Source organism: Callorhinus ursinus, unplaced genomic scaffold (assembly GCF_003265705.2).
Source record: "Callorhinus ursinus isolate GAN/ISIS: 27379988/994484 unplaced genomic scaffold, GSC_fseal_2.0 scaffold2, whole genome shotgun sequence".
Classification (NCBI taxonomy): Eukaryota; Metazoa; Chordata; class Mammalia; order Carnivora; family Otariidae; genus Callorhinus; species Callorhinus ursinus.
In genome coordinates, this window is record NW_027397064.1 from 36980330 (window position 1) to 36996123 (window position 15794).

General features: G+C 40.4%; 1 protein-coding gene across 9 annotated transcripts in view; it reads left to right on the forward strand.

The window, feature by feature from the left end:
* Positions 1–15794, forward strand: part of HECW2 (HECT, C2 and WW domain containing E3 ubiquitin protein ligase 2) — a 349247-nt gene that overhangs the window by 192643 nt on the left and 140810 nt on the right. For 7 of the 9 annotated variants that reach the window (XM_073880902.1, XM_073880916.1, XM_025894329.2 and 4 more), the window contains one exon: positions 9661–9768. The exons of 1 other annotated variant lie outside the window; for it this stretch is intronic. In XM_073880902.1, coding sequence (XP_073737003.1) covers positions 9661–9768 — 108 coding nt within the window. Of the gene's footprint in view, positions 1–9640; positions 9769–15794 lie in introns of all 9 variants that reach the window. One more of the 9 variants, XM_073880926.1, reaches the window with a different exon arrangement.

The following is a 15794-nucleotide window of genomic DNA, read 5'->3' on the forward strand; positions in this document are numbered from 1 at the left end:
GTGAAATTCAGGCTGGTGGTTGGACTTGGAGAGAGCTTAGAGGTGGATGAGTCACCTCGCAGGGTCGTTGGACGGGAGAGTCTAGAATTGATTCACAGCCTTTTGCACTAAGGCTGGCTATTTATAGCTGCCACAGCTCTGTCTCCACAGGAAAGTTGGAGACAGAGGGAGGGGGTCATGTTTAGGTTATGGCTCCAGCACTTGGTGCTGGGCCTGGGCATGAAGCATCATGGACCATCCTTTTGTCTTTTGACAGTCCACTCTGCACACAGCAGCCAGAGGATTTTTTTAGAAATGTGGATCATGTTACTTCCCTGCTTTAAGTCTTCCAGTGATCTTCCGTCATCCTCAGCATGGAATCCAAACTTCACAGTGGTCTAGGTAGAAGGTGTGGTACAGCATCAAGGAGCATGGTCTCTGGGCTCCCTTTGCACACACTAGTTTTGGGATCTTGGACAGATTTTCTAACTTCCCTATGCCTTAGTTCCCATCACTAAGAATCCGATAGTGGTGCCTACCTCAAAGGATTGTTAGAGGTGTCAATGAAGTGATAAAGACAGAGCAATAGAACAGTGCCTGGCATATAAGCCATCTCTGAACTGCTTTTTACTATCTGGTATTCTGGGCCATGACTGAAACTCTTAGGAGGTATTTGCCAAAATGAGTTCAAGTGTTGCTTCTCACCGATCTATTGGTGGTTAATTGAGTAGCTTGGGATCAAGTATTTTACATAGGAACTTGCTTAGCAGCGCATCCTGCCTTTGCTGGATGTATGGCAGGAGGTGTGAATGTTCAGGAGGCACCCTCAGAGGGGGGTGCTTAGGACATGGCCATAAGTCACCCAGTGTGGATCTAGTGAAAGATTGCCCATCCTCCAGGTTGGTCGATGGCCTGCCACCGAGGAGATAACCATAAGACATCTCTCTCATACTGGGGGGTGCATGGCCTTGGATCAGCACGTGTGCGCCCACTCCACCCTGCAGGTGCTGCAATGCACATGCCTTCCCAGGCACACGTTTCCCAGGGCCAGACCCTGCCGACTGGCCATCAGCTCTTGCTTTTGCTGTTGTTGCTGTTGCTTTTTTTTGTCCTGTGATGTGCTGTGCCTTCTTCTCCCATCTCTGGCACATTACAATCAGCAGTTCTTTCCAGTATCTACAGGAAAATAGCTATTCAGGTGAGAACCAAACCACAGTCGTTAGTGGGTACATCTCAGCTGGTGTTGTGGTATCAAGATTGTAATCTCTAGGAACGTCTTGCACTCAGTCTATAACCAACCAGAGGGAGCGTCGGTGTCAGGAATTGGGCATCTAGGGAGACTAGGTTAAAACTAATGTCATGTTTGCAAACTCATGAGGAAGGTCGTTAATGAATTCTCATAGCACCTCATAAGATTGGTATTCTCTGTGGTGCAGTCTGTGGTAAAGACACACTCTTCCCTTGCAATGTAGTTCAGATCCCAAAGTCATTGAGTCTCCCTGTCCCGTTGTAGAAAGATTCCATAACCTGCCTGATACATACTTGTAGAAAATTTGCAAAAATTTTTAGAAAACTGTTAAAAACAGTCGTCACACAGTCCCTGTGAAGTTGTGCTCTTTGCCCAGGTTACAATGATACTTTTGATTCAAATTGTAGTTTAGCATATTGTTCTCCAAATCCCAAATGCCAGGGCGTCTAATTTTCCAATACAGCCAGAATAAACCAGGACCCTGTATGACCCAGTCTCAGGACATAATTATATTCAGTTAGTATCCAGAGAGTAATTTAAAACAACTTAGATATTTGTGCCATTTGTGAGAAAATGTGGGGAGGGATTACTTTAAAGCAAAAGAAAATTTGCAAGCATCATTTTTCATCTCTCTGGTACAATCTATCACATGGCATCTTTCTCAAAAAATTCCTCATCTTTTCTTAACTCCCCTGGGTTGATTGATAGAGGAGTGAAGGCTTTGAATGTATATATATTTGTTCCTATTTTATCTCCAGCACTCTATGGAGATTTTGGAAATATTAACAGAGACAAAGAAACATTTGCAAATCCAAATTATGTTTGGATATGTTTGAGATGTCTGGTCATGTATCCTGTATATTCTCTTACTATCTTTTTTATGTTATATTAATCACCATACATTACATCATTAGTTTTTGATATAGTGTTCCATGATTCATTGTTTACATATAACACCCAGTGCTCCATTCAATACGTGCCCTCTTTAATACCCATCACCAGGCTAACCCATCCCCCCACCCCCCTCCCCTCTAGAACCCTCAATTTGTTTCTCAGAGTCCATAGTCTCTCATGGTTTGTCTCCCCCTCCGATTTCCCCCCCTTCATTTTTCCCTTCCTACTATCTTCTTCTTTTTTTTAACATATAATGTATTATTTGTTTCAGAGGTACAGGTCTGTGATTCAACAGTCTTACACAATTCACAGCACTCACCATAGCACATACCCTCCCTATTCTCTTATTATCTTAAAAGTCTATTCAGAGGACATTTTCTGGAATCCAAAAATCATGTACAGGAAAAAAAAATCCTTTAAAGGTAATTTTCACAGTGATCTCTGCATATGAAATATTATGGGGAAGGAAGAGTTCTAGAGAATTAAAAGTCTTTCTGCTTACATGATTTTAGCTTTTTGTGGCATTTTAGAAGAGCATTCATTATTTAATTAATCTTTACAATCATGTTGTAGGTTAATATAATTAACCGTACTTTTCCAAAGATGAAAAAGATAACATCCTGGGGCCCAGGCAACAACAGTAACTTTTACCACTGAATTCAGCTCTAAATATGGCCACTTGCTTATTGCTTCTGATGACCATTCGTAGAACTAAAAAATGAGCCCCGGTGGTAAAGCTGTATGTCTATGGAACAGTGAAGCAAAGGAGTGCCTGAGACACCTTAATGACTGGCTTAAATGTGTAGATCTCCCAAAGATCTCCATGTGTGCCTTGCAAAGATACATCAAACTTGGTAGATCCAGAGCCATATGAGCTATACACAGTCACAGGGAGTGCTGATTAGTCCCCTCTGTTCCTCTTTAACACTGTATAAAGTGTGCATAGCCTGGTCATGGCACTCTTGACTTTGCATTGTACTTTGTGTGCCAGTCTCCCCCACCACACCATGAACTCCCGATGGCAGGAAATGGGTGTTCCTCCTCTTCTGTAGTAGGCGGTCAATAAATGCTTTTCAATGAATGAATGGATGAACAAGCTAACAAATGAGAGGGACAGTTAGTTGTCAGCGATGAACAGGGTCCAAAGCATTGCTGTGATTGCTCAGTATCCCTGGAAATAACCATAGAACAGAGTTTTTCCATGTGTGGCCTTTGTAGTAATATCTCTGTTGGAATCAACCCCATGGGGTATTTGCTAAAATTCAGATTCCTGCGTCCTAACTCAAACCTACAGAACCAAAATCTCTGGAAGAGCAGCCCAGGAATCTGCATTTTAAAGAAGCCTTCAGGATATTTAGAGCAATGGAGTTGGGCAATCATTGCTGTGGAGGATCAATTAGCTAAAGGGAAACGTGGCCAGTGATGATTTGTTTCCTAGTGAGTGTGAAGGACATGTTGGTAAGTTTGCTTATAGAGAGAATTTGTTTAAGTCCCCAACATGTTCCTCCTAAAGATAATGTGGTTTTAATTAAGGAAAGGGGGTCCTGTTTCTGACCTGATTAATTAGATCTGAGAAAATCCTCTGAGCCGCTGTGCTCTATAGTTAAGAGAGTTTTGTGTGTGGTATAATCTTCTATCTCTATGCCTTTGTTTTCTTGGTCCAAACACTTTGTTTCTCCCTTGGAGAAACAGACTTAACAGAATTAATTCCGGGATTAATAACAGAATGAATGGGAATAGTGCTAAAGAGTAATTAAAAAAATACTAAATGAAATCACTTTGCAAAAGTATCATGGGCTGCTAAAATAGGGAGGAGTGAAGATTTTCAAGTTTTTGTGATCATGTTCCATAATATTATTGAAAGGATTTTTAGGGCTTTTTGTGTGTATGTACTTTGCTTTTCTATTTAGAGAAAATGTACTGCCAACTAGACTTGTAAGAGAACAAAGAAGACATATGAGACGTGAGTGGACAAGCTTTATATAAACCATACCAAACACAATTAGATATAAAAAAGGTATTTAGGTACATGAATTAAACATCTTCCGTGTTTCTTTTTTGTAATTATGTTCCAGCTTGAAAGTTACCAAGGATCTAGAATATGCGCTCCTAGAAAATAAGACTATTTCTTTTTTTTTTAAGATTTTATTTATTTATTTGACACAGAGTGAGAGAATGAGAGAGAGCACGAGCAGGGCAGGGTGGCAGAGGGAGAGGGAGAGAATCAGGCTCCTCACTGAGCAAGGAGCCTGATGTAGGACTCGATCCCAGGACCCTGAGATCATGACCCGAGCTGAAGGCAGATGCTTAACTGACGGAGCCACCCAGGTGCCCCCAAAATAAGACTATTTCAATTGGAAAACAGACACTTTAATCCTAGTAGGAAGAGAAGTAAAAATGAGAATGGAAAAGGGAGGAAGGAAGGTAATGTTCAAAGAGCAAAAGCAAAACCAGGAAGTGTGCCTCATGGAAGCTGACATGTTTTTAGGTTGAAAGGAAGAAACTAAAAATCAAGGTGAGAGAAGGTGATTGGTGGAGGGGATTGGGTCAAAGGCTATGCCATAACGGGGGTAGAACCCTGGGCAAGAAGGCAAGGAGTAGGTATGGATATAGAAAACATGGTATTAGGGAGACGAGGCCTAATGTTCTACATGTTTTGAATGGTACCCTGTTCCAAATCAGAGCGTGAAAATTAGCTATGGAATGTGAGGACAGTGGGACAGATTTGAATAGTTGTTAAGAGAAATGGGGAAAGGAAGTAGCCAAGTATAAATGCAACAGTTGATAATTGGTTTTAAAGGCCAACGTTTTTTTGATCTATCACAACGTTTATTCAGTGGAGGAAAAAAAATAGATTCATAATTATGTCTACATTATAGTTGTAGGGGATTTAGGGCCCTTTCTTTGGTATACCATTTCATCCTCAGTTATTTTTCTTCTTTGGATTTAGGGCATTTAAAAAAGACCGAATCATATATATATATGATAGTATATATATATATAGTATGAGTTGTTTTTCCCATATATGTGGGAAAGAAAAACAACTCGTACAATCTGGGAAAAAAATATTCTGTCCTCAGATATCCATGAAAAATAGATCTCAGTGTAGAAATGCTGTCACTGAAAAGGTGTTCTGGGTCTAGACTAGAATTGACTGCAACCTAAACAAAGGTGTTAACCTACTTAAAGAAGAAAGTAGGGACTAATTAAAATTGGTCTTGAACCAAAGGAAAGGAATGAGTTATTCTCATTGTTCTTTATGTGGCATGGCCAAGGCTGGCCGACGTTATGCTAGTTATCTGTAGTCTACTCCTACAGTAGGAGCTGTAGTCTTGGTGGAGGCTGTGATAATCATATCAAAATAATTTGTACTCTGTGCTCCTAAGCTGGCTTATTTATATGGACTTGATATTTTCAGTGAAGTGTAGCTGCCACTTGTTGGCAGAGGTGCTTGTCTCTGTCAGAGATAATAGATTATCAGAAACATCCTTTCATCAGAGACAAATTTCTATCTAGAATAACCAGAATATTAATCAGCTTGGGTGTCTGCTATGTGACAGACTCTGTGCTTGGTGGGGAATAAGATCTTCTCCATGGAGATTTACAGGGTGGGTCGCTTGCTGTGGCATTTTTAATCAGAAGAGATCCATCAAACTTCTGCTGTGGGCTTGCTCATCCTAATTCTGACCCATTTCTCATCTTTATGGGACATTTGAATTCCATCGGAGCCTGAATACTTAACAGTACATTTTCAACATTTTGCTTCAACTCATCTTTTTTTTCTTTAAGTTTCATAATTTAACCAAATGGAGTTGTCTACATGACCTATGAACAAATGAGGGGAATTAAAGTCAGAGATATATGGCTTATCCCAACCCACAGGAGCTGGATCTGTTTCTTGGTAAAGGCTCTTAGAAACAAGCACCCATCACTGTTCTCCCTTATTTCCTACTTCACATGGGGCAGAATTTCTACCTTGCAGTGGATGTGGCTGGCAAAGAAAGAGTTTCTTAGTGACCCTTCTTGGAACAAGAGATGCTGACACTGGTTCTTTGTCAAAGTTCTTTTCTAGGAAGCATGTAAGGGATGTGTGGAGCCTCAGGTTCACTTCTGTCAGAAGCGTATCCTTTGTTTGGCTTACGTGATGGCTTTAGGAGAAAGGGTTAGTAACACCAGAAGTGCAAACCTCTTATAGTGAGGTCACATTAACAAGTGCCGTTTTACTACCGCTGTTCTTTTTCACTGTGATCCTGGTGCTTGGTCCTTAAAACAAGATGTAATGCTGCCTCATCTTTCCTGAAGGCTCAAAAGGAAACGCTCACAATAATATTTTCAGAAAATTTGCTATGTGCATAGCCACATTTAAAAAAAGCATTTTAAATGACTGGACACCTTCTACTCCCTATGCCTATATTTGTTTCTTGCAGGGTCCAGCTTTTTGTGCCTTCCAAGTGACTAATAGCTTAAAAAAAGTACATTTTTTTTTTTTTTTGCAAAAACATGAGAGTCTCTCTCTCCACCCAAGCAGGTCTGCCCGCTAAACTCTCTTTTAGACGGGTAGCAAGTATCTTTGTGGCCTAGACTCAAGCAGTGATCCAGTCGTGGGGATTCTAGATCAAGTCAGGCATGATGAGTCTAAATCACTGATTTTTAGGGTGGTATGTATATCTGTTAGGAATTGTGTTAAGGTGCAGATTAACAGAAACCGAAACCAATTTACTGTTGCCTCGGTAGCAAGAAGCATGAAGGCAGGTGGTTCAGAGCTGAAGGACTTGTCATGGTTACTTCTGGCTTCTTGCTCTGCCGTCCTTAGCATGTGGCTCTCATCCAAGAAGAGGGGAGAGGGAAGAGCAAAAAGGATTATTGAGTCTGCCCTTTTTAGCTCAGGAAAATAATAGCTTTCCTGGAAGTCCCACCCAGTAGACTTCCATTTCCATTGCACTGGCCAGGGCTACACCACATGCCACCCCTAGCTGCAAGGCATTCTGGAGAGGTGAGTATTTTTAACAGGGAACATTGTTGCCTTGGATAAAATTGGGGTTCATTTGGCAAGGAGGAAGCTCAGTGGATGGGCAGTGATCAGGATCTGCCCTGGGGAGCCCCATGACATCTATCACAACAGTTTTAGTACTGCCTTTTATTTTATTTTATTTTTTTTAGAGAAAGACGTGGTTTATTGTTAGTCACCATACATTACATCATTAGTTTTTGATGTAGTGTTCCATCATTCATTATTTGCATATAACACCCAGTGCTCATTACAACACGTGCCCTCCTTAATACCCATCACCGGGCTACCCCCTCCCCCTCCCCCTCCCTTGAAACCCTCAGATTGTTTCCCGGAGTCATAGTCTCTCGTGGTTCATCTTCCCTCTGATTCCCCCCTTCAGTTTTCCCTTCCTTCCTCTAATGTCCTCTGTGGTATTGAGAAAGACATGGTTTAAATTCCAGCCATATCATGTCTGGTTGGTGTGGGTAAGGGTAAGTCACAAAGCTTCTCTAACCATCAACCAGTCATCTGCAAAATGAATCAGTAATGCACATATCATGAAATTTCTGTGGGGGATTAAGTCAAATAATGTTTGTATTATTTTAACTATTGTGAGTGGTAACAGTTATTTTCGTTGAAGAAATATTATTCCATTGATTTTGACCCATCTTGTTCTTTTTTTTTTAACCCATCCCCCCACCCCCCTCCCCTCTAGAACCCTCAGTTTGTTTCTCAGAGTCCATCGTCTCTCATGGTTCATCTCCCCTTCCGATTGTCCCCCCTTCATTTTTCCCTTCCTGCTAGGTATTGCCTTTTAAATATCAGCATTGCTCTTCTGTTTCTGTGATGGAACGGAGTGGTTGGCCTTGGTCATTTGTTTAGGAGAGGAGGTGATGGCATGAGGGGGTTATGCTTTTCCATTCTTCTAAAGAACAGTGGCTCCTTCTTGGTCTTTCACAAAAAGAATCTTTGACTTACAAATGTGCTGAATGCAAATGGCAGGGAAGACCATTCCTCCCAGAGTTCTTTGGCTTATCCATATGATGAAAATGAGGGGGGGGGTGGCACCTGAGTGGTTCAGATGGTTAAGCGTCTGCCTTTGGCTCAGGTCATGATCTCCAGGTCCTGGGATCGAGCCCTGTGTTGGGCTCCCTGCTCAGCGGGAAGCCTGCTTCTCCCTCTTCCGCTGCCTCTCCTCCTGCTATGTTCTCTCTCTCTCTTTCTCTGTCTCAAATGAATAAATAAAAATCTTAAAAAAAAAAGAAAATAGTGGGTTCCCAGAATAACCACAGACAAGACAGGGCTGGATTATCTGACCCCTCACTCTGGCCCACTTTCTATTTCTTTCATGCTCCAGAAGCATGGAAAAACAAAGAGGGTGGAGGAGGTTTTTCTTCTCAGGACGATTCCCTTGAGCTTGGGACCTTTTCTGCATCTTTCCTTTTTTCAGTGTTGCTCTTACTTCACATCTAGTTAATCCCAGCTCTCAGTTAAAGCGTGTCCTTCGTCTTTCCTCCTGTGAAAGGGATTTGGGGAGACAAATGAAGAACACCTGACTTTAAGAGCCAGTCTCACTGTACACATTTTCATGTACCTGTGAAACTCTGAATGGCCTTCTTTTTAGTTGTATTTCCTATTCTAGGCCCTAGGACAGAGCTTCAAACTAGTGTGGTGCAGGCAAATGATAGAATATGACCTTCAGCCTTTGGGGTGGTGGGGTAGAGCCTGATGCCACCAGAGCATCCCTGCCTGCCATTTTAAGTTATAAGCGTCTCTTTCATTTATCCCAATGTGCCCTACAATGTTATCATTTTCTGTGTGCCAGGAAGTCAGAAAGCTTGGAAATGCTGCTTTCAGGTGGCTGTCCTTTCTATCCATACAAATGCCTAAACACTCTCTTCTTTTTTTGTATTGTTCGAGATTTACGCCTTTGGCTTTTTGTAAAGAATTATCCTAGCAGACATGATGACTTGGTTGGTGTCTCCTGAGCACTGTTCATGGCAAACCTGTACTATGTCTTCACTCATTTTCATAGCTTAAGGTCCCTTTTTTTTTTTAAATTCCACTTGGAGTTCTATTATGTTCTCCCAGCTTTGCTCTTGCTTTCTTTTTTAATAGGATTTTATATAGGATTTTATTTATATAGGATTTTATTTACATATATTTTATTTATTTATGTAGGATTTTATTTATATAGGATTTTATTTATTTATATAGGATTTTATTTCTTATCTATCAGCTCACCATTGATGCTGCAACAGTTGTATCCTTTGTTCTTTCCAGTTTTGTCTTTTGGTGACGTTGATTAACCGGGCCAAGCCCAGACATGCCAACTTCCTTCAACCCCCTCCCCAGTTCTCCCATATCAATGCAAGTGCAGAAATGCAGGGTAATAATCTGCCGGGAGCTGGTCATTCATAATAGTGTTCATTAATATTTCCCCCTTTATCTTTTCTTTTCTTTATTTTAGAATTTGCATCAGTCTTTGAGCTAAGGAAGGACTTGTGGGTTGTAATTAAGCTGAAAAGTGTTTGTTTGGTTTTTCCAGATGAGAATTCTCCAGCCAACTTCTGGGATTCTAAAAACAGGGGTGTGACTGGAACCCAAAAAGGTCAAATTGTATGGAGAATTGAGCCTGGGCCCTATTTCATGGAACGTAAGTACTAAGCGAGAAATAGAAGTTTGTAACTAACTGAAAATTCCATAAATATATGGAATCCTAGGGAGTCTTTTCTGAATTTATTATAAAAGTTTTTGGCTCTGATTTACATATTTATGCCATGTGTCTTCAAATTGGGAAATATATTGTTTTAGAAAATGCTCGTTAGAGAATGTTCACATATTTTGAAAAAAAGCATATGTAAATATATATATGCGAATGTATATACATATGCACATTATATATACCTTGTGAATGCATAGTATATAAAGCATGTATGGTTATTTTAATACTTTACACATTTTATATACCCTTGTATCTACATTTGTAGTTAATATTTATTATATTAATTTCAGGGAGCAGAAAGAATAATTCAAGATTTCAGTTAATTTAAGAATTTTATTGGCCTATAGAATACTTTGCTATTATTTTTCCCAGCAGCAGTAACTATTGCATCTGTGTCCTGTTCTTTACAATTAGGTGAGAGAGTCTGGGCACACTGCCCTGGAGGTTAATTTTAAGAATCAGAAATTGGCTGCAGATAACTCAGCCATTACCCAGTTGACCTGATGTAGTATTTCTTTGTAAATATAAATGCTTATACATAGTACATGGTTCACAGAAATATCTCGTTCCTTTTTATTTAGGGTGAAGGGGAGTACTTATATTTGCCACTAATACTATTGAGAACATAGTATATACATTTTTGTGGAATAGATGGAAGTGTGAATGAATACGTGATTTATTGGGTGGCTCAAATTAACTTTTACATTTGGAGAATTCTTCATTAATATAGAAAAAAATGGGATATTTAAATTTTTCTGAGTTGTTTGTATAAGAATTAAGTTTTCTATGTTCAAGAGATTTAATATAGAAGAGTGTGTACGTGGATGTTAGTACTGAAGGATGGTACATATTAAACCTTAAAATATAAAGTCAGGTTTGATTAAATGGGAACCTGCTATAAGCATATTTTTATTGAAGTATATAAATTTCTGTAATATAAAAAGTTATTTTCAAAGACTAACATCTGTTACTTTGAATTGCCATTAAAGACATCAGATAATTTCTTCCATATCCATACTGGTAGGGCAGCATTTCATAACTTTCTCTAATCATGCTTCTCTCTCCAAAAGACTGTCTTTTTTTCATAATTCACTATCTGGCTAGAGTTTCTCTTGAAACCTTAAAGGGATTTTAGTTTTTAAGGGAAAATGCTCGTGATATATCAATACATGAGGGGGGGAAAAGCAGATACATATAACATAATTCTAACTAATATCATGACACATAGGAAAAAGTCTGGAAGGAGATTTGCCGAAATGTGAACATGGGTTGTTTCCTAGGAGGGAAGATTATGGGTAATTTGTTTTTCTTGCTCATTACTACTTTACTTTCCAACATTTGGCCCAGCTGGCATTGCCATCCACTAATGAGAAAAATAAGTGATAAAAGAATGTGGGAGAAAATGGAATGGGTTACTTTCATTTAATGTGATTCCTCCTTTGAAAGGATCCCAGGGTTTAAGAGGCTGATGTAGCTGAGAAATTCTGCCAACTGAACTTCAGGGGAAAATGTAAAACAACCTTTTTGTTCTCTACAAAACGCCAGATTGCTAGGAATGGTTCCTTCTGGATAGAGTGTGCCGATTCATGTTGTGGGGCTCAGGTGAACAACCTGGGAAGAAGTCAGTATCACATACTGCTATAATTTGGAACATTATGTGTGAAAAACGCTATTTGCAGAGTATCCCATTTGCCATGGTTGATTTTATTTCTCCTCCCAAAAGCTTTAGAGATTCTTAATGTCCTGGCTGATCAGGGTATGCTAATATCTCTGTCTGGATGAATGTTTTTCTTTATACCTTGTTCTAGTATTTAATAGAAATAAGCTTGACATTGAAGCTAAGAATTGGGAATGAAGAAAAGAGTAGGGTTTTGTTGTTGTTGTTGTTGCTTTATTTTCTCCTCTAAATTCCACCTTAATTCTGCACACACAAAATTGCAGATATTGTGTATCATGACTGTAAAATTAGAAATATGCAGTCATGTTTTATTTAAGGACTGAGAAAAGTTGTGCACATTGAAATCCAAGACAGTGAATGAGAATTACAGAAAGATTTGGCTTTAGAATAAAGTCTACCTTCATTAATCAAAATGAGGGCTCCTTCAACACACATCCCTATCCTTTCAATGTGAAAACCTCAGGTAGTATTTATATGACTGCTTTGTAGCGTAGCCTGTATCTTTTAGACATCATTTTTTTACCCCATATCTGGCTACAGCCAACCTAAGGGGACTTCCCAGCATAATGAAGTTTTGCTTGAACCTCTGGAGCTGATGGCATGGAACTTCTAAAAAATTGGGTGGGGGGTTAGACAGCTTCTATATTTTCAGCCTCTGATCTTGAAAACTTAAGACTTTTAAAAACTTCTGCTTTCATCTTCAGAAAGAAAATTTATTAGCTCATCAGAAGTTCAGGCAAAACAAAATTCTCTGAACATTGACCTAAGTTCATGGGCAAACCTCGATTTGAGTGCTGTCTAAGCTATTTCTGAACGTAAAGGTGGCTTTAGTTTGTCCAGATAAAGCCCCAGAGGAGGCAGGCCTCCCAGACTTACATTATTACAGCGCCTACCTAAATGAGTTTGAAGGACAAAGACGGGTTTAATTTTGGGCAGATGACCTTCTTAGGCAGTGGACAGGAGTATCAACTTCTTCTGCACCTACTTGTCATAAGACTGTCAAAGAGTCCTCAGATGAGCTTATGCTTGCAGAAACTGAATGGGTCATCTTTGCAGGCTGAATCTTGAGTTTGGAAATGTAAGAGGTTTCCAAGTTGTCTTGTCATGCTCGGATGTCTCTGTTAGTCTATAGTCTTTCGTAGACTATGGTCATTCATTTATTCATTCATTCAGACCTGCTTTTGTCGTTCCTTCATTCCTTCTATTCATCTGTCCATCTATCTCTCCCCAACCATCACGAGGTATTTATTAAGTGCCAACTTTGTGTCACATGCTCTTCTAGGAGCTCACTAAATCCTGGATCAGTGAATGAGCTTGGAAACAGTAAACTTCATTGCTGTGTGCTAAACTGCTTTGTGATCATTGAGGATAATATCAGAATATTGATTTTGGTATAAGTGATATAATGAGGAAACTGAGCATCAGAGATGTAAGTGGCTTGTGTCCATAAGAGCCTTGTCTGTGATTGGCACTCAGATTAATTAATGTGCTTTCCAGGATGCAGTGCCTTGCCAAAAGAGAACCTTTATGGATGGCTTCTTTGGGGGGGCGGTGGGGGAGGCAGGTGGCCTGGGCCTCTTATTTGTACTGTCAGAGCCTTTACTTTAAATGTGTCCATTTCCAGGTCCCTTCCCGCCAACATCAGAATGACTTTTTTTGTCCCTTGGATGGAGATTTGGTGCTTTTTATTTTCTACTCTCATACTTTAGGCTTGGGATCCTGTTCACTGTTCACCCTCTAATCCTATTAGGTTTCTGCTACATCCACACTGATATTGTCTGTCTTTGATTTTCATGATTGTATATCTGAGCTTTAGCAGAGGAGGGTGAGGCCATTCAGGCTCTTTTGACCCTTGTTAAAGAGAAGACAACTTGCAGTAACATAAATGATAAGTTCACCTGTCACTGGAAATGTGGGCATGAGGATTAGAATGTGTTTGCTTTTTCCAGTTTGTGGCCTCTGAATAAAAGACCCTGTGAATAGGAATCATAATATGAAAAGTACAGTAAAAGCACATAGGGCAATGGTTAAAATAATTTTTTTAGAATAAATTGCAGTTAGCTTTTTAAAAGATTATTCTTTTTTTTAATTTTTTTTATTTATTTATTCATGAGAGACAGAGAGAGAGAGAGAGGCAGAGGGAGAAGCAGGCTCCCAAGGAGCAGGGAGCCTGATGCGGGACTCGATCCCAGGACCCTGGGATCATGTCCTGAGCCGAAGGCAGATGCTTAACCATCTGAGCCACCCAGGCGCCCAAGATTATTCTTTTTTTAAAAAAAGATTTTATTTATTTATTTATTTATTTGAGAGAGAACTAGAGTGAGAGAGCGCAAGTGGGGGGAACAATAGAGAGAGAGGGAGAAGCAGGCTCCCCACTGAGCAGGGAGCCAATGCAGGGCTCCCGTCCCAGGACCCTGGGGTCATGACCTGAGCTGAAGGCAGACACTTAACCGACTGAACCACCCAGGTGTCCCTAAAGATTATTCTTTTTAAATAAAAATGTTTGAGGGAAGGGCATTTCCATTCCATTCTCTTTATGGTTCAAAATATTCGACTTCTAGAAACTTGGGAAAAATGTAGACTTTCTAAATAGGAACAAACTATTAACGACTGCCTAAGTGAATCCTGTAGCTATTTAAGGTGATGGACGAGATCCCAGTCTTTGAAACAAAACCATTTCTTACAGGGTGTGGCCTGTAGAATCTTTTTTCAGAGAGGGCTTGAAATGGAGTTTTATACTGATGCCAAGAGTTAATGTAGCTGAGTTGGGATTGCTTTTAAAAAGTAATGTTTGAATAGGTAGTGTATGCAAAGAGTATATATAATGTTTAAAAGATACAAAAGGTGAAAGTTGAGTATCTCCTCAACTTCATGCCCCGGTCATCAGTGTCCCCTCCCTGAAGACAACCACTTTTACAGTTTCACTTGATCTATCTGGAAATATCTTATTCAGATACAAACCCAGAAACAGAATGATTGTTTTAAAAATGCAATGTCAGAATCACGCAGTTACAGAAACCCCTTCACTTAGGAGCATGGTTACGTTCCTAAACACTGTGCAACGTCCCTTCTACCTCCCTGACCTCCCCTCCCCATAAAACAAGCCCCAGGAGACATCTCACCAGGATCCTCCTCCCATCTGTGAGGTGATGGAGCTGGTGCGCTGGTGCTCTGGGGGATGTCTTCATTGGTGGTGTTGGAAATTAGCAAGTTAAACATTTACAAATAAAGGGGCTTCTGTGTCTTGTCAGCATTTAAATAGGGGCTGCCAAATCTCTTTTGGAGGAACTCTATAAATGAAAGTATCCTGAAGATTCCTGAAAGGCACCAAAGTATGTTTCCATAATTCATGACTGGCTTCAGCCGTTCAGGAGGGACCTCTGAGAGAGGAAGATGCCATCTGGGTGGTACTTTCTTCCTTCCTTCTGAGGCTAGAGTGGGCCCAACCAATGATAGGTCCTCCTAGGTTAATGCGGGAGGCCTCAGCCTTCTGACCTGCTGCCCTCTGAGGCAACATGCTTTCAATAAGTGGATTTTTTTGGGAGAAAATACTCTTGCTTTTTATAGTCTGAAGGAATACGTGCACGCACACACTGGCACACATATACCTATTTCCGTAATTTGAGGCCAATAGGAGGAGATGTTGGCTGCCACACTGGGCTGTGGAGAAACCGTTCTCAGGGAGATGGGGTCATTCATTGCTCCTCAGTCCCGTATCTCCCCTGCTGGTACACAGGGCTGGCTGGCCCCACGGGGGGCGGGGGGGTGGGCTCCTCCCTTATCTGGTGTCCCATCATCATTCACATGTTCACCTTTACCTATGTGTGTATCTGTTTCTCAGAAGTAGCTCTTTGTTTTCCTCTTGCGGTTAGTGGTTACAAATGGTAGCTAGAGTAGAAGCGTGAAGGCCAACTCCCCTTTTCTATCCCTCTTGTGTATTCTTCTAGGTTACCTCTTCCCACAACTAAGATGTTCAAGCACATCGATCAGAATGCTGCTCTCTCTCTCCTCTCTCTCACTCAGAGGGGATGTTGATTAGTTACACCATTTTTTAAAATCTTGAGTGACATCATAAAGCATTAACTAATATTTGAAGAGGAATGCTCCCACTCAGCATGGAACATTGCTGTCGTTTTAAGGAGCAGAACTGGTATTCTGCTGAAGGAGTGGGCTCGTGTCAATCCAGGTGCAAATAACTAGAGATTTTTGTTATAGCAAGGAATAAATAATACCCAGAATGGGTTCACAAGCAAAGCTGGCCAGGCTATCAATATCCTAC